The sequence below is a fragment of the Heterodontus francisci genome, chromosome 17 (genome assembly GCF_036365525.1).
Source record: "Heterodontus francisci isolate sHetFra1 chromosome 17, sHetFra1.hap1, whole genome shotgun sequence".
In the NCBI taxonomy this organism is placed as follows: Eukaryota; Metazoa; Chordata; class Chondrichthyes; order Heterodontiformes; family Heterodontidae; genus Heterodontus; species Heterodontus francisci.
In genome coordinates, this window is record NC_090387.1 from 16,946,398 (window position 1) to 16,971,291 (window position 24,894).

Sequence of the window (24,894 nt, forward strand, 5' to 3'; positions counted from 1 at the left end):
TAATCTCACCCATCTTCAATATATTTCGAAAAGCTTTTGCCATTAGCTTTAAACGCATCACTGCGTACAACAGCTAAATATTGGGTGATAAACGTCAAGGTCACTGTGGTCTCCTGGAACTCGTTTTGATTGACTTTGAAGGCGAGAAGAATTTCCAAGAATTATTTTTCTCTCAATTGGCTTAGGGTTTATTTTCAAGTTTTTACATGACTGTGGGTAAAGGGAGCATTGGGATACTGATGTCCAATTGCAATGGCTGTATGTGACAACTTTGATCTTTTCTTGTTCTTCATTTTTGTATATACGTATCTCCTTTTATACATGGAGAATAGCCACTTGGTTGAGAATTGTATGTCCAAGTTTGCAGGTAACACAAAGTTAGAAGGCACATTACATTATCATTATGGAGCAGAAACAACTACATGCATTTATTTGGCACCTTTATGGGGTGATGGTGGCAGAGTGGTAATGTCTGAGCTAGTAATCCAGAGACCCAGGCTAATGCCCTAGGGACACAGGTTCAAATCCCACCAAGGCAGCTGGTTGAATGCAAATTCAATCAATTAATAAAAAAGGTCTGAAATTGAAAGCTACTCAGTAAAGTTGCCATGAAACTATCAATTGTCGTAAAAACCCACCCGACTCACTAATGCCCTTTAGGGAAGGAAATCTACCGTCCTTACCTGGTCTGGCCTACGTGTGATTCCAGACCTAAAGCAAGGTTGACTCTTAACTGTCCTCTGAAATGGCCTAGCAAGCCACTCAGTTGTCAAGGTCAATTAAGGATGGGCAACAAATGCTGGCCTTGCAGCAACACACATATCCCATGAAAATTTTTTTTTAAATGTAGTAAGACATATAAAAGTGCTTCACAGGAGCATAAGAAGGCATAACTGACACCAAGCCAAAGCAATAGATTTAGGAGAGATAACCAAAAAGCTTGGCGAAAGAGGTACGCTTTAAGCAGCATTTTAAAAGAGGAGACAGGTAGGGAGGCAGAGTGGTTTAACATAGAACAGTACAGCACAGTACAGGCCCTTCGGCCCATGATGTTGTGCCGAACCTTTAACCTACTCTAGGATCAAACTACCTACATACCCTTCATACTACTATCATCCATGTACCTATCCAAGAGTCGCTTAAATGTCCCTAATGTATCTGCTTCTACTACCACCGCTGGCAGTGCATTCCACGCATCCACCACTCTCTGTGTAACGAACCTACCTCTGACATCCCCCCAAAACCTTCCTCCAATCACCTTAAAATTATGCCCCCTGGTGATGGCCCTTTCCATCCTGGGAAAAAGTCTCTGGCTATCCACTCTATCTATGCCTCGCATCATCTTGTACCCCTCTATCAAGTCACCTCTCATCCTTCTTCGCTCCAATGAGAAAATCCCTAGCTCCCTCAACCTTTCTTTGTCAGACATGCCCTCCAGTCCAGGCAGCATCCTGGTAAATTTCCTCTGCACCCTCTCTAAAGCTTCCACATCCTTCCTGTAATGAGGCGACCAGAACTGAACACAATATTCCAAGTGTGGTCTAACCAGGGCTTTATAGAGCTGCAGCATAATTAGGGAAGAAATTCCAGAACTTAGGGTCTCGGTGGCTGACGACATGGCTACCAATGGCAGAACAAAGGGAGTGAAGCATGCACAAGAAGCCAGAGCTGGAGGAATGCAGAGTTCTCAGAGGGTTGTAGAGCTAGAAGAGGATAAAAAGATAAGAAGGAACGAGACCATGGAGGGATTTAAACACAAGGTTAAGAATTAAATGGTGTTCAGCATCAGATGGACTGAGGTAGAGGAGGAGATGGACGATATAACACAGGTGGAAGTGGGCCATCTCTGCAATGTGGAGTCAGAAGCTCAGTTCTGGATCAAATAGTATGCCAAGTTTGCAACCAGTCTGGTTTAGCTTCAGACTGTCACCGAGGAGTGAATGAAGTTGATAGGTAGACAACGGAATTTGTGGCTTGAACCAAAGCAATAGCTTCAGTCTGCCCAATTCTCAATTAAAGGAAATTTGGCTCATGCAGGACTGTATGTCAGAAAAGCATTTTGACAACATAGAGGCTATGGACGGTTCTAGAAAGGTGGTGGTGAGGTAGAGCTGGGTGTCATAATAACATAAGAAATAGGAGCAGGAGTAGATCATTAAGCCCTTCAAGCCTGCCATTCAATAAAATTATGGCTGATCTACCTCAACTTCACCTGGAACTATCCCCATAATCCTTAATTCCTTTAATATCCAAAAATCTATTAATCTCTACGGTAGAGAATTCCAAAGATTCACCACCTTCAGTGAAGAAATTTCTACTCATCACAGTCCTAATGACCAACCCCTCATTCTTAGACTGTGACCCCTAGTTCTAGACTCCCCAGCCAGGGGAAACATGCACCCAGCATCTATCCTGCAAAGCCCATTAAGAATTTTATATGTTTTAATGAGATCACCTCTCACTCTTGTAAACTCCAGAGAACATAGCCCCATTCTACTCGATCTTTCCGCACCAGACAATCCCCTCATCCTAGGAATCAGTCCAGTGAACTTTCATTGCACTCCCTCTAGGGAAAATAAATCCTTCCTTAGGTAAGATGACCAAAGCAGTATTAGAATTAGAATTAGAATATTACAGCGCAGTACAGGCCCTTCGGCCCTCGATGTTGCGCCGAGCTGTGAAACCATCTGACCTACACTATTCCATTTTCATCCATGTGTCTATCCAATGTCCACTTAAATGCCCTTAAAGTTGGCGAATCTACTACTGCTGCAGGCAGGGCATTCCACGCCCTTACTACTCTCTGAGTAAAGAAACTACCTCTCACATCTGTCCTATATCTATCACCCCTCAACTTGAAGCTATGTCCCCTCGTGTTTGCCATCACCATCCGAGGAAAAAGACGCTCACTATCCACCCTATCTAACCCTCTGATTATCTTATATGTCTCTATTAAGTCACCTCTCCTCCTCCTTCTCTCCAACGAAAACAACCTCAAGTCCCTCAGCCTTTCCTCGTAAGAACTTCCCTCCATACCAGGCAACATCCTAGTAAATCTCCTCTGCACCCTTTCCATAGCTTCCACATCCTTTCTATAATGCGGTGACCAGAACTGCACGCAATACTCCAGGTGCGGTCTCACCAGAGTCTTGTACAGCTGCAGCATGACCTCGTGGCTCCGAAACTCGACCCCCCTACTAATAAAAGCTAACACACCATATGCCTTCTTGACAGCCCTATTAACCTGGTTAGCAACCTTCAGGGATTTATGCACCTGGACACCAAGATCTCTCTGCTCATCTACACTAACAAGAATCTTCCCATTAGCCCAGTACTCTGCATTCCTGTTACTCTTTCCAAAGTGAATCACCTCACACTTTTCCGCATTAAATTCCATTTGCCATCTCTCAGCCCAGGTGTGGGCTCACCAAGGCCCTATATAATTGTTGCAAGGCTTCCTTACCCTTCATCCCTTTGTAATAAAGGCCAACATACTATTCGGTTTCTGTACCTGCACATTAAATTTCTGTGTTACGTGTACAAAGACACCCAGGTCCCTCTGAGTACCAAAATGTCCCAGTCTCTCGCCATTTAAAAAATATTCTACTTTTCTATTTTCCTTCCAAAGTGGATAACTTCACACTTCCCCATATCATGCTCCATATGCCATGTTATTGCCCACGCATTTAACCTGTCTATATCCCTTTGCAGCCTCTTAGCAGTCCCCACATCTAAGTCATTGATTTATAAATAGCTGAGACCCAAACACTGATTCTTGCAGTACCCCACTAGTTACAGCCTTACAACTAGAAAATGACGCATTTATTCCACGATATTTTCTGTCAGTTAACCAATCCTTAATCCATGTTAATATATTACCACCAAATATCATGAGCCATAATACTGTGCAATAAACTCATGTGGAATCTTATAAAATGCTTTTTGAAAATCCAAATACACTAATATCACTGGTTCCTCCTTATCAACCCTATTAGTTACCTGTTCAAAAATGCCAACAGATTTGTCAAACACAATTTCCCTTTCATAAATCTGTGTTGACTCTTACTGATCACATTATTGTCACGAACATGTACTCTGCCGAATGATGATTTTTTTAATCCACCAGCTGGAAACCTGGACTAAATTTTTAAAAAGAGGAACAGATATAGGTGACTGCTAGCAGTTAAGATGGCCGCTGCAATTTTCATCAATATACCCTACATTCCAATGCATCGAGGTGGAGACGAATTGTCTGGCCAGTCCCCTCCAGAACAATGACTTTTAAGTGAATTACCTGTCCTGCTCCCATTAACAAGACATTAAGGCATCACTTGGGCATTAAATTGGTGGAGACGAACCACTCAAATCTAATCACTTGAACAATGGGACTCTGGTTGAGAAAAAGGAATTCCTAAACATGAACTAATAAAGTTGCAAGAGGAAATACACTGAACCATCATGTTGAATCACTCGTGACAGTCATGTGACAGGCCCACCATCTGTATGTTTAAGCCGGTGTTTTCTCTGCAGCAACAAAGACAACCAACTAGACACTGACCATAGAAAACCCAAGTGAGGTCCCTCCTCTCTCCAGTCCACCTTACAAGCTTCAAACCCTGCCTGCTGGCTGTAACCACCCAGGCCTATCATTGCTGCAGAGAGAGACCCCGTGAAGGAAATCGTCTGCCTCACTGTTCTCCAGGAGAACCACTGAATCTGCTGTCCACATCTACAAACCGGAACCCTCAGGATCACTGAACTCAGCCGGAAGTCAACCGAGTCGCCAAACTACACAGACTGTACAACTTTTTTTATTGCTCCGGACTCTAATCCGACCGATGTATCCTTCCCCACTTTGTAACCTATTTGTGTGTCTGTGTGAACCTAGAGTGTATGTGCGTGAAAGTTGGAGCATAGTTCATTATTTTACTTAGATCAGTTTAAGCACAATAAAGCTAACCTCTTTTTTTGATAAACTCAAGAAAACCTGTCCAATTGGTTCTTTTATGATCATAGCACGTACACAGTTAAAACACTCCCTTAATTGGCAAGTACATCCACTTAAAAAAAAGAAATAAAATCCTGTTGTTGTCAAACAAGGAGAGGGACAAGAGGGGACCCCTTCGACCCCCTCCTCACCTGATCGTAACATTTTGATTTTCTAAGTGTCCTGTTATCCCAAACTAACATTAGATCCTAGCATTTTCTCTACTTCTGACGTCAGGCTAACTGGCCTGTTTTAATTGTGACATCACAAAAGTAATTAGTGCCAGTCTGTATTTAGTCTCCTCAGTGTAGAGAAGATCACACGGTGAACAGCGAATACAGTATACTAAATTGAAAGAAGTACAAGTAAATCGCAGTTTCACTTGGAAGGAGTGTTTTAGGGCCTGGATGGCGAAAAGGGAGAAGGGGAAAGGAGCAGGTGTTGTATCTCCTGAGCTTGCATGCAAAGGTGTCGTGGGAAGGGTGGGAGGTGTTGGGGGTAACTGAGGGGTGGCCATTTTCGCCACCACCTGCATGATGCCACAATCAAACACATCTTCCCTTCCACTTCCCTTACAGCATTCCAAAGAGACCGTTCCCTCCATGACACCCTGGTCCACTCTTTGTTTCTTTCTTAATCCCTTTACTTTGTGTTCGGACTGCTGCTATCCTGTCATGTACACCTCAGCTGGACACATCTTTTGTTTCTTCACTTGTCCCATTACTACCCACTTTGGCTTTATACCATAAAACCTTTTGTCATTTAATCTGTCCTGCCCTCCACCATATCATAGACCTTCCCTTTTGTTCTTCTTCCCTCTCCCCCCTTTCACTTGCTCAAAATCTATTACATTTCTAACCGAGTTTGTTGAAAGGTCACACAGACATGAAACGTTAGCTCTGTTTTTCTCTCCACAGATGTTGCCTGACGTGTTGAGTATTTCCAGCATTTTATGTTTTTGTTTCATATTTGAAGGCGAGGAGGAAAGGCAACAGTTTACAATATCAGCTAGCATGGAGGCAGAATTGTTATGCCAAGAAGGAGGCCATTCAGCCCATCATGTCTAGCAGGAAGTTATAAAATGACGAGCGTAACAGACCAAATGAGTGAGCAAAACTGCGGCAGATGGGAGTAGAGAAACACAAATAGTATAGCAAAGTGAGTCATTACTTTGCTGTGTAAATTTGAAAGAGGAGTGGACCATGAATAGAACCTTCACTTTGGCTTTCCGATGGATTACGACTGCAAATAAAATCTACAGCAGAAATTTACAGAAATAGGCTTCGAAGAGTTTAATCTCTCAGACTTTTGAAGCTAATACGTAAAATGGCATACCAGATAGTATTATAAACTGTGTTGCAATGAAAGTAAGCCAAACTTAAATGTAATATGTAAAATGCATGTTATGAAGCCAATCCACATTCAGACTTATCTGAAACCATCCACCCATTGCTCACAGTGGACACTAACAGAAAAACATCACTACTGAGACATGTAAAACATTGTACAAGGACTTCTAAAACCAGACTTGTTAGGGGTGTAAAATTAAACTCTCAAAATATTTATTTGCTCCATCAGTTGTATAATATATGTCGATGGTTATGCAGGGAACATACCTGCGACCGAAATGATTTCATACTGTCGACAAGCAGCAGATAGACCCATTTATCACTCACTTGCATGTTTTAAACAGTTATACATAATCCTGATGGCCCATCTCCAACAAGAGAGAATCTAACCATCGTCCCTTGACATTCAATGGCGTTATGTTGGCTGAATCCCCCATGATCAACATCCTGGGGGGTTACCATTGACCAGAAACTGAACTGGAGTAGCCATATAAATACTGGGGGCTACAAGAGCAGGTCAGAGGCTAGAATTCTGCAGCGAGTAACTTACCTCCTGACTCCCCAAAGCCTGTCCACCATCTATAAAGCACAAGGCTGGAGTGTGATGGAATACTCTCCACTTGCCTGGATGGGTACAGCTCCAACAACACTCAAGAAGCTCGACACCATCCAGGACAAAGCAGCCCGCTTGATTCGCACCCCATCCACAAACATTCACTCCCTCCACCACCGACGCACAGTGACAGCAGCGTGTACCATATTACAAGATGCACTGCAACAACACACCAAGTCACCTTCGACAGTGTCTTCCAAATCCACGACCCCTACCACCAAGAAGGACAAGGGCAGCAGATGCATGGGAACACCACCACCTGAAAGTTCCCCTCCAAGCCACACACCATCCTGACTGGAACTATATTGCCGTTCCTTCACTGTTGCTGGGTCAAAATCCTGGAACTCCCTTCCTAACAGCACTGTAGGTGTACCTACCCCACAGCGGTTTAAGAAGGCAGCTCACCACCACAATAAGGGATGGGCAATAAATGCTGGCCTAGCCAGTGACGTCCACATCCCATGAACAAATAAAAAAAGCTAAATATTAAAATAGAGAACAAACTTTCACACAACTTTCACATGTTTTTTTCATGTTTGTACTTGCGGCTGTTCAATTTTCAGTCTGTTAACACCCTTTCTGTATTAATGCTTTGTCTTTCAACACACCATTGACATATCTTTGCTCCTTCTGGTCAGCTATTCTGTGACCTTGTCCTATCTACACCTTCTCCTTTGTTATCTCTTGCCCCACCCCCACTTTACTTGTTTATAACCTTTTACATTTCTAATATTTGCCAGTTCTGAAGAAGGGTCACTGACCTGAAACGTTAACTCTGCTTCTCTCTCCACAGATGCTGCCCGACCTGCTGAGTATTTCCAGCATTTCTTGTTTTCATTTTGGATATTATATATATTATAAACTTTCACACAAGTCTGGAATTGTATGTTTTACAAGAAAAGCTTCAAAATTCTATCAGAATATTTTTTTTAACAAAATTAGCTCCTTTTTTCTTGTACCAAGAAAATATAGGGAGCATCAAGCAGCCTTTCACAACTAATAACTCAACTCTCAACTCACAATTCAATTCTCATTTGTGAATTATTTGGCAGCTGCATGCCACTTTGCACCCCTTCAGTCCACCAGTGCCCCACTAACTGGGTGTCTCCTACGGCCACTAGATCTTGCACTTAGGTGCCGACTGCACATTAAGCTCTAGCTTCCTTCAGTGAAATGCTTGAGCCTTTAGAAAACTATTATTGCAATAGCACATTGCAATGCTGAGTAGAAAGCAGCGCCTGGAGTCATATCAACCACTCTACGCTCGAACCTTTAACTTTAGAAGCCCACTGTGAATATTCAATTTAATAAGTCTTTTACCCCTCTTTCCTATTCTTAATAGGTCACAATAAATCCTGAAAAACATAATTATTTGTTTCAAAATGTAGCTTTCATTTCGTTTAGCCCTCTGACAGATAGATACTTCATAGACTTCTTTAAAATTACAAGCCAAGATCATATGTCACTTTATTGTACAAAGTATTAAGAAAATTATTTTTATACTACACGTGTGAATAGAAGAGCAGTGATTTATTTCTCAGTCAGGACCACTTTCAGACAAATGATTGTACCATGTGCACTGTCCTTTAGGTATTACCCACAGAGCTGCTGTTTAATATTTGTAATTTTATTACATTATTTTAATAGGACACAGTAATTCAATAACCTGTTGCACTGCATTTTTGCTTAAAAAACAATTCCTTATAGGAATATCAAATAATACAACTAATTATTTAACTTCCAGTGCCTATAGAGAAATATATCAGACAGCACAAAAATAAGCTGGTTTAAAACAGTGAACTATGCAACTGAAATGTACAGTTGCGCAAGTTAACAATCTAATATTTTGCAGATTTTTTTTAGCTACTGTATCTAATAAAAATTTAGACAGAATTCCTGCATCTGTGCCCAGCCTTATTACCAGCATAAACTACAGTCAAACAGGTATATGCTGTGTTTACAAGAGTCATATAGAAAGTACATTACAGTGAAGGATTTGCTTCACGGGGGAGGGGCAGTGGGGATAATGGGGTAGAGTTTACATTTTGAGCACAATTGGCAATCTGGGTGTAAATTGTGCTGGTTTTCCGAAGTGATGTTTTGGTTCAAGTTTCTGCTCAAACTCATTTGCATAATCACAAATCTTTCATAAACTAGCACAGTCCGGCAGCAAAATAGAAAATAACTGCTTTCTTTTTCCTTGTACTAAAAATATTCATTGATGCTTTTAGGAGTAGTAACCTGGTGCAGTTTTTTTTAATGTAACAAAAAATGGGTTGATTACCAATAAAGTATTTTAATCCACCCCCCCTCCCCCCCCCCCCTTTACCCCCCTTCCACCCCCCCCCCCCCACCCCCGTCCCCTTCCCTGCTCCACCATCTCAGCTCACCCCCTCACAACCCCGTCCCAGCCCGCCCCCCCCTCGCACCATCTTCACCCCGCACCCCCTTCCCCTGCACCCCCCCCCCCCACCCCCTCCCTCTACCCCTCCCCCTTGCATCCCCTCCTCCCACCGGCACCATCCTACACCTGTGTAGGGGCCCCAACAACCCCACTGCCTTGTGGGCGTCTCGGGAGAGACCAAGGCTAAGGGAGTAAACCCTAACAGAAAATCCGGAGCGGAACCCCGTAGGCGGTCATGTGTCACCTTTGGCATGTTTCCGGCAGTTCCTGCAGCCATACTGGTGCCAAACGTCGTGTCCTGCACTCCTTTGGACCCCACCAGAAAGGCCGAGAGGGGGGTTTTGACAACTGGGCAACTCTCAACCTCCATAAATTTGCCCAGGCATGCGCCATGGAGAGGTCACTCCATAGTTGCCTCACAGCGACTGAAACAACACGGAAGGCAGCAGTTACGGGTTATAAGTCCAGATAAATTGGCGTAGAAACTGGGCGCCACGGGTTGCCTTTGTCGGTGGGAGAGGTCATTGCACCTCACTGGACAGCTACCGCCCGCCTCAAACCGGGCAGCCCCCGGTCAATAAGGTTCTGTCCCGCCACAGTCTGCCTGCTTCAATGGGTGCTTGGAGCTCAGGGTCATTGCCCGAAAGGTGGACTGATACACCGCACCAAACAACATGAAAAAAGGAAAGAAGGTACCAGCCCTTCGCTTTGCAAGCTGGAACGTCAGAACTATGTGTCCTGGCCTGTCGGAAGACCTTACACAAATCAACGATTCTCGGAAGACCGCCATCATTAACAACGAGCTCAGTAGACTCAATGTGGACATTGCAGCACTTCAGGAGACTCGCCTCCCCGCGAGTGGCTCTCTAGCAGAGCAAGACTACACCTTCTTCTGGCAGGGCAGGGATCCTGAAGAACCAAGACAGCATGGAGTGGGCTTCGCCATCAGAAACTCCTTGCTCAGCATGATAGAGCCTCCCTCAAATGGCTCGGAACGCATACTGTCCATCCGACTGCTCACCACCTCTGGTCCAGTACACCTACTCAGCATCTATGCTCCAACACTCTGTTCCGCACCTGAAGCTAAAGACCAGTTCTATGAACAACTCCATAACATCATTAGCAGCATCCCCAACACCGAACACCTATTCCTGCTGGGGGACTTTAATGCCAGGGTTGGGGCCGACCATGACTCATGGCCCTCCTGCCTTGGGCGCTATGGCGTTGGAAGGATGAATGAGAACGGGCAGAGACTGCTTGAGTTGTGTACCTATCATAACCTCTGCATCACCAACTCGTTCTTTCACACAAAACCCTGTCACCAGGTTTCATGGAGGCACCCAAGATCACGTCGTTGGCACCAGCTAGACCTCATTGTCACAAGGCGAGCCGCCTTAAACAGTGTTCAAATCACACGCAGCTTCCACAGTGCGGACTGCGACACCGACCACTCCCTGGTGTGCAGCAATGTTAGACTCAGACCAAAGAAGTTGCATCATTCCAAGCAGAAGGGCCACCCGCGCATCAACACGAGCAGAATTTCTCACCCACAGCTGTTACAAAAATTTCTAAATTCACTTGTAACAGCCCTTCAAAACACTCCCACAGGGGATGCTGAGACCAAGTGGGCCCACATCAGAGACGCCATCTATGAGTCAGCTTTGACCACCTACGGCAAAAGTGCGAAGAGAAATGCAGACTGGTTTCAATCTCATAATGAAGAGCTGGAACCTGTCATAGCCGCTAAGCGCATTGCACTTTTGAACTACAAGAAAGCCCCCAGCGATTTAACATCCGCAGCACTTAAAGCAGCCAGAAGTACTGCACAAAGAACAGCTAGGCGTTGCGCAAACGACTACTGGCAACACCTATGCAGTCATATTCAGCTGGCCTCAGACACCGGAAACATCAGAGGAATGTATGATGGCATGAAGAGAGCTCTTGGGCCAACCATCAAGAAGATCACCCCCCTCAAATCTAAATCGGGGGACATAATCACTGACCAACGCAAACAGATGGACCGCTGGGTTGAGCACTACCTAGAACTGTACTCCAGGGAGAATGCTGTCACTGAGACTGCCCTCAATGCAGCCCAGCCTCTACCAGTCATGGATGAGCTGGACATACAGCCAACCAAATCGGAACTCAGTGATGCCATTGATTCCCTAGCCAGCGGAAAAGCCCCTGGGAAGGACAGCATTACCCCTGAAATAATCAAGAGTGCCAAGCCTGCTATACTCTCAGCACTACATGAACTGCTATGCCTGTGCTGGGACGAGGGAGCAGTACCCCAGGACATGCGCGATGCCAACATCATCACCCTCTATAAAAACAAAGGTGACCGCGGTGACTGCAACAACTACCGTGGAATCTCCCTGCTCAGCATAGTGGGGAAAGTCTTTGCTCGAGTCGCTCTGAACAGGCTCCAGAAGCTGGCCGAGCGCATCTACCCTGAGGCACAGTGTGGCTTTCGTGCAGAGAGATCGACTATTGACATGCTGTTCTCCCTTCGTCAGATACAGGAGAAATGCCGTGAACAACAGATGCCCCTCTACATTGCTTTCATTGATCTCACCAAAGCCTTTGACCTCGTCAGCAGACGTGGTCTCTTCAGACTACTAGAAAAGATCGGATGTCCACCAAAGCTACTAAGTATCATCACCTCATTCCATGACAATATGAAAGGCACAATTCAACATGGTGGCTCCTCATCAGAGCCCTTTCCTATCCTGAGTGGTGTGAAACAGGGCTGTGTTCTCGCACCCACACTTTTTGGGATTTTCTTCTCCCTGCTGCTTTCACATGCGTTCAAATCCTCTGAAGAAGGAATTTTCCTCCACACAAGATCAGGGGGCAGGTTGTTCAACCTTGCCCGTCTAAGAGCGAAGTCCAAAGTACGGAAAGTCCTCATCAGAGAACTCCTCTTTGCTGACGATGCTGCTTTAACATCTCACACTGAAGAATGCCTGCAGAGTCTCATCGACAGGTTTGCGTCTGCCTGCAATGAATTTGGCCTAACCATCAGCCTCAAGAAAACGAACATCATGGGGCAGGATGTCAGAAATGCTCCATCCATCAATATTGGCGACCACGCTCTGGAAGTGGTTCAAGAGTTCACCTACCTAGGCTCAACTATCACCAGTAACCTGTCTCTAGATGCAGAAATCAACAAGCGCATGGGTAAGGCTTCCACTGCTATGTTCAGACTGGCCAAGAGAGTGTGGGAAAATGGCGCACTGACACGGAACACAAAAGTCCGAGTGTATCAGGCCTGTGTCCTCAGTACCTTGCTCTACGGCAGCGAGGCCTGGACAACGTATGCCAGCCAAGAGCGACGTCTCAATTCATTCCATCTTCGCTGCCTTCGGAGAATACTTGGCATCAGGTGGCAGGACTATATCTCCAACACAGAAGTCCTTGAAGCGGCCAACATCCCCAGCTTATACACACTACTGAGTCAACGGCGCTTGAGATGGCTTGGCCATGTGAGCCGCATGGAAGATGGCAGGATCCCCAAAGACACATTGTACAGCGAGCTCGCCACTGGTATCAGACCCACCGGCCGTCCATGTCTCCGTTATAAAGACGTCTGCAAACGCGACATGAAATCGTGTGACATTGATCACAAGTCGTGGGAGTCAGTTGCCAGCATTCGCCAGAGCTGGCGGGCAGCCATAAAGACAGGGCTAAATTGTGGCGAGTCGAAGAGACTTAGTAGTTGGCAGGAAAAAAGACAGAGGCGCAAGGGGAGAGCCAACTGTGCAACAGCCCCAACAAACAAATTTCTCTGCAGCACCTGTGGAAGAGCCTGTCACTCCAGAATTGGCCTTTATAGCCACTCCAGGCGCTGCTTCACAAACCACTGACCACCTCCAGGCGCGTATCCATTGTCTCTCGAGATAAGGAGGCCCAAAAGAAAAGAAAAAGAAAAATTTTAATCAGCATCCAGTCTACCACCTATGAGTAACTTGACTTTAAATTACCGAAATTAGCTGTGAAAGACTTATTTGCAAATAGTATATTCTCATTAAATAACTAGTAATTCATATTTTAAAAACTTAAAATGTGGCTACTTGTGCTTTTGCACCTAAATGACGAGCATAATTTGAAATGCCTCCTCGAACGTTCACAAACGGCGCAAACCAGCTTTAAAAATTGCAGAAATTCAATTTATGCTCGATGTAACTTGCGCTTAAAATTCCTTGATACGCTAGTTTGGATTTCAGGCAAACTCGCAGAAACGCTAAGCCAAAATGTTTATTTAGGTTTTATGTTAGTAAACCAGCTATAACCAAACAAGCATTATTTCAGGAGTTGTTCTTTCCCAGAGTGCATTACAGTGAGAGACTGGTGCACCTTGAGGTAGAGTTGTATTGTAGCTAACACCTGATAAACTAACCAGCCAAGTTCTGCATTCGTCAGCAATTAAGTGACAAACTGAAGATTAAAAATCAAACAATTTTAAGTCTTTCAATGGCAACCCATTTAAATCATCTGTTCAGCACCACAATCTGAAGATAAACACAATATGTAATGAAGTGCAAAAGCAAAATCCTGCAGATACAGGAAATCAAATAAAAACAGAAAATGCTGGAAATACTCAGTTACCATTTCAGGTCTGTGACCTTTCACCAGAACTGGAGAAAAGTTAGAAATGTAATAGATTTTAAGCAAGTGAGGGTGGGGGGAAAGAAAAACAAGAGGGAAGGTCTGAGATAGGGTGGAGGGCAGGACAGATAAATGACAAAAGGTTACATGGTACAAAACCAATGGGAGTGGTAATGGGACAAGAAACAACAGATGTGTCTAGATGAGGTATGAGTGGCATGATAACAGCAAAGTGAAGAGATTCAATAAGTTTCTTAATGCCTTTACTTTGCGTTGAGACGGTTGTTAAAAACTGTCATTCTGAAGAATTCTAAGTTTCATAAATTGCACATGATGGGAGTGAAAGGAAAGTTTTTTTTGTGTGTTCAATTCTTTTTCATGGTTGAAATCTGAGGTATGGGCTCCATAATAGAACTCTAAGCCAGAAGGTTATGGGTTCAAGTCCCACTTCAAAGATCTGAGCACAAAACCTAGGCTAATAATTCAAAGCAACACTGAGAGTGCTGCACTGACAGGGGTACCATGTTTCGATTGTGACATTAAGTCGAGATCCCGTCTGCAATCGCAGATGGTTGTAAAAGATCCCATGCACTATTCAATGAAAAGTACGGGAGTTCTTCTTGGTGTATTAGCCTACAATAATCCCTCAGCTAACATCACTAAAACAAATTATCTGGTCATTATCTGGCTGGCATGTTTCCTATAGTACAACAGTGATTACACTTCAAAAGTACTTCATTGGCTGTAAAGTGTTCTGAGATGTCCTCAGATCGGGGAAAACCACCACATAAATGCTAGTCCTTCTTTGTTCTATCTTTCTTTCCCCATTTTCCCTCCTTTTGTTGGCCTTTCCTATACCATGCACCTATTCTCCAACCTCTGCTAGTACCATTTTGTAACTAGGACAGGGACAAGATTGGTCCAAAACCTACTTGTCTTTTGTGCAGAAGTTAAACTATAACAAGTTACCATAACCAAACACATCAAATTTCACAATCTTGAAACAGCAGAATTTGTTTCAACTGTTGGGACACAGCATAGCTTTTTGTACAAGTGGCAAATCAGCCTATTGTGGGTGCTGCAGCTCGTTATCCGAATGGCACTAATTACTATTATGATGCCCCAATTTAAACAGGACAGTTGAGGGTACAACTATAACTTATGAACAATGACAAACAGAAAAAGATCCTCTGGTCCATCCAGCCTGTCATAACACACACACTTCCCACCCCACCCAAAACAATGCAGGGAGGTGCAAAAGACATAAAAACCCAGGCCAATTTGAGTAGAGAAAAAAAAAGGGAAATTCCTCTCCAAACTCCGCTTAGTGATTGTACCCTACTCCAGGAGGTCACTCTGGTCCTGATAATTCTATGCAGTACCCACCTTTTGAATGAGGTGACCTTCACACCAGCCAGAAACAGCTTGCACTTGAAGGAATTCGGTGAATTGGCATCCACCGCACAAGCCTGAGGCCTGTTCCAGAATAAAACTATTTTCTGGAAAAAGAACCACCTCATGACATCTATCCTAGATCCGGCCTCATAGAACTTAAAATTGTAACCCCTAACCTAATTAATTGGAACTAACTGTCAACTGGAACACACTCCATTTCCTTCAGCATCTTATAAACCTCAAACAGAGCACCCCCAAGTCTACATTTCTCTAAAATTTACAGCCCCACCTCTACAAGCCTACCTTGATAACTAGGATGTTTCAAACTGAATTAATCCATCAGCCCTCCTCTGCACCCTTTCCAGAGCTTCACCATCACCCATCATGTGAAAATACAAAAATCTAGAATAGTATTCTAACTGATCTCCTGTGCGAAGACAAAATAGTATGCTTTGTCTTATAGTCAATTGTCCCATCAATGCATTCTAATTATTGCTTCACGGTATTACTCATGAATCTTTGGAGAGCTATGCACTAGAATACCCAAGTGAGATCAGAAACTCATTATAAGGCAGATACTATGTGTGAACTTGCATGCTGTATTTATTCATAATGCATTAGAGATAGCAACATTCAAGCGGCAAATGCTTAGATAGTTTGGCTCGAATCAGGTATGGAATTACATGGAGCCAATTCATAAACAAATAGCACATAAAAGTTTTAGCTGAATGAAGCTGCATAATTATATGTATGGTTCTTAATAGCTTTTTTGTGTATTGATGACCATGAGTTAAACAGAACCATACTGTAAGTTTTCCTTTCTTACTGGCCTTGCTACAATATGCATTCGGGTAATAAGAATGAAGAGTTCTGCTTCTTGAGGACAAACAAAGCCTCTGCATTACAATTAACAAGCATGTAGTTCCACTCCTTGCTCAATGTATGTCAAAAATCATATCGGAGAAAAAAAAACTTGGAATGGAGAACAGCAATGGACATGCATCATACCTACAATGTTGATGCTTTATTACATTCTAACATAGTTACTTGCTTCTCTTCCTCTCAATATGTGTATCCTGGGGACACTTAATGCAACACTTTAACAATTTGCCATGGCATTGCAACAGACTCCTTCTCCATTATTTATCCTTCCCTTTATTCCATTTTAAGATTATTCCATAATCTTAGTACAATGTTTAGCTTTTAATCTCAGACACACTTTAGTTCTCAATTGCGCCGATTTGAAATGGGGTTGTCAAATGAGATTGTTTTATTTTACATGCATTTTAAATTTTCCTTTAATCCTTGATGCAAGTTCTTTTGTCCCAAGTTCCTTTTGCATAAGCAAGGGATACAAACCAGACACACTATTTGTGAATGTTGATTTAACTGAATATAAACTCTGCATGTTTGGCACAGTATCTCGTGATTACGGAGTGACCTTGACCCATTATTTCATGTTTTATTTTACAGTAAATCATTCATCCATCCCCCTCCCGCAGATCATGCGTACAAATATTTATTAAATCAGGAGGAATGAGATATAGCTTCTACTGGATCTAGTTTCAGAGTAAAAGATTGCATTGTTTCTACACCCGCCGCGACTGCCTTTCAATAATACCAATGTGCTGGATTGTTAGGCAGGAATTGATACAAGTGGGAAGCCCTTTTTTTTTTAAGCTAAACGTAAATTTTCATTCCTCTCCAGAAACTGTTGTCTCCTTGATGGTATCTGATTCCATGGGTGCTGGTCACGAAAGACCTCACCTAAGTATCTAATGTTAAAGCCAAGTGTTGATAGACTAATGGACCATAGAAGCATTGCAACCAAGCCTGTGCCTGACTTCACATTATCCTACATGTATGCACTTCCAGCAGGTACATTAATCTGAGGCAAACAACCTTCAGTGATTATTCCCCTCCTCACCCACAGGGACTGAAACCAACTGTAGTGTCCATACCTCAGCCAGTTGGGATATGTTAGTTCAGCACACATCAGGAATGAAACTCAGTACTGCTCTCGTCAGTAGAGCTTAGTCGTTTGCCGGATAAACTTGCCTTGTCATTATGGGAGCTTAGTTATTTTTTTCTTAATGAATTTTATTTTCAAGGTCAGAAATGTCAGTGTGGCAAAATAAACATTTTTCTAATTTTGCACCGAATGACAGCAAAATAAAATGTGGATTAATTAAGAAAGCCAGCATGAATCTGTTAAAGGCAAATCATGCTTAATTAACTTGATTGAGCTTTTTGATGAGGTAACAGAAAGTTGGTGAGGTGTACCTGGACTTCCAAAAGGCACGTGATAAAGTGCCACATAACAGGCTTGTCAGCAAAGTCAAAGCCCATGGAATAAAAGGGACAGTGGCAACATGGATAAGAGGTTGGTTGAGTGACAGGAAACAAGAGAGTTGTGGTGAATGGTTGGTTTTCAGACTGGAGGAAGGTATACAGTGGGGCTCCCCATGGGTCGGTACTAGAACCACTGCTTTTCTTGATCGAAATTCGTGAAGTAGGCTTGGGTGTGTGGGGCATAATTTCAAAATTTGCTGATGACACAAAACCTGGAACAAAGAACAAAAGAACAAAGATAATTACAGCACAGGAACAGGCCCTTCGGCCTTCCAAGCCTGCGCCGATCCAGATCCTCTCTCTAAACATGTCGCCTATTTTCTAAGGTTCTGTATCTCTTTTCTTCCTGCCCATTCATGTATCTGTCTAGATACATCTTAAAAGACTCCATCGTGCCCGCGTCTACCACCTCCGCTGGCAACGCGTTCCAGGTGCCCACCACCCTCTGCGTAAAGAACTTTCCACGCATATCCCCCCTAAACATTTCCCCTTTCACTTTGAACTCGTGTCCTCTAGTAATTGAAACCCCCACTCTGGGAAAAAGCCTCTTGCTGTCCACCCTGTCTATACCTCTCATGATTTTGTACACCTCAATCAGGTCCCCCCTCAACCTCCGTCTTTCTAATGAAAATAATCCTAATCTACTCAACCTCTCTTCATAGCTAGCGCCCTCCATACCAGGCAACATCCTGGTGAACCTCCTCTGCACCCTCTCCAAAGCATCCACATCCTTTTGATAATGTGGCGACCAGAACTGTACGCAGTATTCCAAATGTGGTCGAACCAAAGTCCTATACAACTGTAACATGACCTGCCAACTCTTGTACTCAATGCCCCGTCCGATGAAGGAAAGCATGCCGTATGCCTTCTTGACCACTCTATTTACCTGCGTTGCCACCTTCAGGGAACAGTGGACCTGAACACCCAAATCTCTCTGGACATCAATTTTCCCCAGGACTTTTCCATTTACTGTATAGTTCACTCTTGAATTGGATCTTCCAAAATGCATCACCTCGCATTTGCCCTGATTGAACTCCATCTGCCATTTCTCTGCCCAACTCTCTAATCTATCTATATTCTGCTGTATTCTCTGACAGTCCCCTTCACTATCTGCTGGAAGTATTGGGAACTGTGAGGAGGATAGCGATAGACTTCAAGAGGGCATAGACAGTCTAGTGGAATGGACGGCCATGTGGCAGATGAAATTTAATGCAGAGAAGTGTGAAGTGATACATTTTGGTAGGAAGAATGAAAAAAGGAAATAAAAAATAAAGGAAACAATTCTAAAAGGGGAGCAGCAGCAGAGGGACCTGGGGGTATATGTGCACTGATCAGTGAAGGTGGCAGGGCAGGCTCAGCAAGCAGTTAATAAAGCATATGGGATACTGGGCTTTATAAATAGAGGCACAGAGTACTTGGTAAGTAATGCTGAACCTTTATAAAACACTGGTTCAGCCTCAACTAAAGTACTGCATCCAATTCTGGGCATCACACTTTAGGAAGGAGGTAAAGATTTATGAGAATGGTTCCAGGGATGAGTGACTTCAGTTATGTGGATAAATTGGAGAAGCTGGGATTGTTCTTCTTAGAGAAGGCTGAGGGGAGATTTGATAAAGGTGTGCAAAATCATGAGGGGTTTGGACAAAGTAGATAGAGAGAAACTATTCCCACTGGCAGAAGGGTCGAGAACCAGAGAAGGTGAATAGCAAAAGAATCAATGGGAACATGAAGAAAAACCTTTTATGCAGCCTGTGGTTAGGATCTGGAATGCACTGCCTGAGTGTGTGATAGAGGCAGATTCAATCATAGCTTTAAAAAGGAAACTGGATAATTATCTGAATAGAAAAAAATTGCAGGGCTCCAAGGAAAATGTGGAGGAGTGGCACAAGCTGAGTCGCTCTTGCAGACAGCTGGCACAGTCGCAAAAGGCCGCATGGCCTCCTTCTGTGGTGATTCTAGAACAGTTATAGCAAAACTAAGCAAGGTGCTCTCCTTAAAGTTTATTCACTTCAACCTGAAAATATCCACCTACTGCACTGATGTGACCTTTCCATTCCTATACTAACAGGCTTACACCTGATGTGATATATAACATGTTAATGTATAATTATGGTTAGTTTGATGCTACAGAATATTGGATACATATATTTCATGTTGCTGGTAGAACCAGATCTTTGTGTTCTGAGTAAGGATAGATCCACTATGAGATAACAGTTCTAAAAATAGTCCAATACAATCCTCCAGGCCCACCAAATGTGAGCAGGATAAACCTGCATTAGGCTAAAGGTCACGGGAGACGGTGGTGTAGTGGTAATGTTACTGGACTAGGCTAATGCCCAAGGGACATGGGTTCATATCCCCCACGGCAGCTGGTGGAATTTAAATTCAATTCATTCATAAATACAATTGTTTCATTAAAAAATCTGCAATTGAAGTCTCAGTAATAGTGCCATGGGAACATAGGAACAGAAGTAGGCCATTCAGCCCATCAAGCCTGGTCTGCCATTCAATATGGTCATGGCTGATCATCTGCTTCAATGCCTTTTTCCCCACACTATCCCCATAACCCTTTACGTCATTGCTATTTAGAAATGTCAATCGCTGCTTCAAACACACTCAATGACTGAGCTTCCACAGCCCTCTGGGGTGGAGAATTCCAAAGATTCACAACCCTCTGAGTAAAGACATTTCTCTTCATCTTGGTTCTAAGTGGCTTCCCCCTTATTTTGAAATTGTGCCCCCTGGTTCTAGACTCCCCAACCAGGGGAAACGTCTTACCTGCATCTACCCTGCCTATCCCTTTAAGTATTTTGTAGGTTTCAATGAGATCACCTCTCATTCTTCAAAACTCTAGAGAATACAGGCCCAGTTTCCCCAATCTCTCTTCATAGGACAGTCCCGCCATCCCAGGAACAAGTCTGGTGAACCTTTGTTGCACTCCCTCTATGGCAATAATATCCTTTCTAAGGTAAGGGGAAGAAAACTGCACACATTACTCCAGTCTAACCAAGGTTCTATACAATTGAAGCAAGATTTCACTACTCCTGTATTCAAATCCCCATGTGATAAAGGCTAACATATTGTTAGCCTCCCAAATTGCTTGCTGCACCTGCGTGGTAGCTTTCAGTGACTTATTGATGAGGACACCCAGGTCCCTTTGTACATCTACACTTTCTAATCTCTTACCATTTAAGTACTACTCTGCACATCTGTTCCTCCTACCAAAGTGGATAATCTCACATTTTTTCGATTATATTCCATCTGTCATGTTCTTACCCACTCACTAAGTCTGTCCAAATCCCTTTGAAGCTACTTTGCATCTTCCTCACAACACACATTGCCATCTAGTTTTGTGTCATCCGCGAACTTGGAAATATTACATTTGTTCCCCACATTCAAATCATTGATATATATTGTGAACAGCTGGGGCCCCAAGTACTGATCCTTGCAGTACCCCACTAGTCACAGCCTGCCAACACGGGAATGACCTGTTTATTCCTACTCTCTGTTTTCTGCCTGTTAACCAAACCATAATCCATGCCAGTATATGCCATGAAACTATCACTGATTGCCGTAAAAACACATCTGATTCACTAACGTCCTTTACGGAGAGAAATCTGCCATCCTTACCTGGTCTGGCCGACATCTGACTCCAGACCGACAGCAATGTGGTCGACTCTTAACTGCCTTCTCAATGGCCCAGCAAGCCAGTCAGCTCAAGGGCAATTAGGGATGGGCAACAAATCCTGGCCTTGCCAGTGACGCCCACATTCTCATACAAGAATTTTTTTAAAAAGCAACTGCTCAGACCTTCTGCTTTACCATCACAAAAAGTGCCACAGCAAGTGCAATAAATCCAAGTAAATTTGGTGGGGAAAGGTGAAGAGTGGGGGGTGGTGTTATGATAATATAGTTTTCCAACAGAATTCTTTTTAATATGTCTACTTACAGGTTTCTAGCCTTATAGGTTTCTGCAAACTGCTGGACACTTCTCAGCGAAGACAAATCCAGGGTCATAGCTTCTACCTTGGCTTTATGCTGAAATAAAACACATGTGAACAATATAACAAATCAGACCCATTGACATCCAGTGTTCATCCAAATATTAAAAACCACAAAGTACGCGATAGGTTCGCTTCAATCACAAATTAATGCCTGAATGCATTTTTCAACAACATAAAAAAACATTCTTGTAAAACAGAGTATGAGAGAAATGGCACAATAAAAAAACTTGTCCGTACAGCTCATGAAATAAAACACAGACAACTCTGAGCTGCTTAGGTGACAAGCTTGATGAGACAGATTGGTAGTTGTAAATTATAAGTTTCATGCTCTTGCTGACTCCATTTATCAAGCACTTTTGTCCTGGGTAATGTGTTTGTTTCATACCACTCTGATCTTATAGGAAGACTACCAATTGAGTTATTTGGGTACAAGGCAATTTACTGAAGTGATTCCAGCAATCTGAATCATGAGCTGCTGTGTAAATACACATTTGGAGTGCAACCCAGCAGAAGGAAGAAGTGCACTTAAGAAAGTTAACACAAAACAAAACAACTGCTCTTAAAAGCTTTTCCGAACTACAACATGTAATGCATTCTTCCTTAAATGAATCATTATATTACAAATGTTCATAAAAAGATGGCATTGAGTAGGTGAGAATGGTGTTAAAATCCCCAGTAAATGCAATTTTATTTAACCTTAGAGAATCCTATCTTTACTCATAAATACCCTGCATTTTCCAGGCAACCATAAAGCTCTTTTTTCAAACAAAAGAGCTTTATTTAAAAAGTTATTTTTATGGGTAAAAACTGATTTACATTCTTGCTAAAAGCTTTGTCATGGTTTTTATGCTATATCATAAATCTTAAATCCATTATTAATGATGCTGTGAAAATACAGATTACACAAAGGATACCATCACAGTAGCTGAAGTTTAAAAATTATACTGGGCATCCAATAGCACAAGGCTGTTAATTGGGGCACTCCCAATTTCAATTCTAGTTTCAGCTAAGTTGTCTGGAAAAGGGAAGAAAAATAGCTGAGATGAGGAGGGAAGGGAAGCCAATCCACTGAATAAATTCCAAAAAATTAGATTATTTTCCATCATAATTTGTTTTGTAAATTATTTCCTCCATGGGAAGAGTTTTATTTTATACCACACATTTTGTCTATAAATACATTCTGCCATCTATCAAATATCAGAACGACATGATAGGTGCTGATCAAAATCCACTATTCATAAAGCAGCATTCATCAGCCCAAGCAACAGTAATAGTGTATTTATTAATTGAATTGTTTTGAGGCCAAGCAGCTCCTGATGCTTAACAAAAGGTTCTTTTCATGTCATTTTTTTTTTACAAAGGGTGCCAGTTCAAAACAGGGCAATTCCTAGTTTAAAGGTATGTTTTTGAAACACGGTTAAGTTAAAAGCCTAAAAGTTAGGAAAACATTTGGACTATGTATCTTGGACATCTACAGTATTAATGATAATTGATTGTCTGGGCCACTAATTTAGTTGTTCCATTGGAAAAACATTCTGATTCCCCATTAAGGTTGATATTTAGGCAAGGTGGTAAACTCCTAAATAAAAATAATTTCCTCTCCAACATTAACTCTGAGATATATCACTATACTCTCCCAATAAATTATTTTTGCCAAATTTACAAGTTTACCAGATGCAATTAATTAATCTGCAGCCCACAGTCTTTACAGTCAGCACAGCAATTTATACCTTGTGATCAGCTTAATATAACACAGGGAAAGTGGAAAAAAATGAAACATTTTTTTTTTTTACAGTTTGGTAGTAGTCCAATTTAATTCGGTCTTCAACAGAGTTTAAAAAAAAAAGTCTCGAGGTGACATGAGGGTGCATTTCCAACTCTGCAGAAAAGCTGCAGAAACCTTGAAAACACTGTTTAAATGTTATTTCTCTTGTTTTTCCGGGGTTTTTACAGCTCTTCCTTCAAAGTTAAGGCAGATGAGCAGGAGAACCCACATGGAAACTCACTGAGTTTGAAAAACACTTGCAGCCAGAATCAGGTTCCCAGCCTAACTCAACACAAATGTGAGAATTTGTTGGCTTTGAATAAATAATGTAGTTAATTATGTGTATGACTGCCAGTTACTTTTGATTTTAGCTAACACTATTTAGGGAGCATTCATAAGTCACAATAGTTTAAATCTTGGACTCGGTTGAAATTTCAGAGTTTGGTTAGGCCAATTTAGTCTCTGTGGAACAAGTTAGAACAAACTTGAAGGTTACCTTTATGAAAATAACCTAATGGCAACTAACACAATTTGAGAAGGGCAAATTCTGTCTCAGCATTCTCCTTCACATTTTTTTGAGCAAGTGGTATTTCATGTACATGTTGAAAAAGCCTTACAATGTAGTGCACCTGGACTTCCAGAGCATTCTGATGAATTCTTGAATGAGAAGATAAGGTATCCTAAGTAAATCTTGGATGTGGTTATGGAATTGGTAAAAAGAAAGTGCAATTACACATACGGAGTTGATGTCAGTTTGGGAGAAGTACTGAGAGGTGCTGGGTGTTATATGTTTGTTCAGTATGCTGCCACCTTAGTTAGTCTAGCTAGATTCTTAGACTGTAGCAGTTAAACTTTAACCTTTGTTACATTATAACTCTTTACATTCCAAACTAGCCTGTGTGACTCCTCCAAACGCCATGCTGCATCTATCTTTGAGTCTCTCACATGTGATCTCTTACATCATCATAGTAGGAGGCATTCTTTACAGTCTCTCAAGATTAACCCTTTCAGACCCTTATATTACATCTCTCCACCACCACCACCCCCCCCCCCCACCCCCAAGTCTTTATCCAAATATATACTTACATGCATTCACTTTTTTATTTACATACTACCCCACCTCCCCCCAAGTCTCTGAATTCATAGATTCAGTCGGTCAGGAGGCTTCACAACTCTCCCTGATCTTGTTGTCGTCAGATACGGAAGATTGTTAATCTTTCTCTGATCTGCTGTGTGTTGACTTGGACAGTCTTCATTAAGGTTTCTAGTATTTGGTGCCTTCTGAATTTCTGGTTCAACATCTGATTTGTCTAAGTGTATGACCAATTGACGTCATTGATGCAAAGACATAAGATTCCTTCTATTTTTTCGTATAGTACCTTCTGAAGTTCTTCATAAATAAGATTTCTGTTGATTC

At 42.5% G+C, this 24,894-nt stretch overlaps 1 protein-coding gene across 3 annotated transcripts in view; it reads right to left on the minus strand.

Annotated features, from left to right (window-relative positions):
• The window catches only part of wwox (WW domain containing oxidoreductase), a 1,122,031-nt gene that overhangs the window by 720,441 nt on the left and 376,696 nt on the right, over nucleotides 1-24,894 (minus strand). For all 3 annotated transcript variants that reach the window (XM_068049087.1, XM_068049088.1, XM_068049089.1), the window contains exon 6: nucleotides 21,658-21,746. In XM_068049087.1, the coding sequence (XP_067905188.1) occupies nucleotides 21,658-21,746 (89 nt within the window). The remainder of the gene's footprint in view (nucleotides 1-21,657; nucleotides 21,747-24,894) is intronic.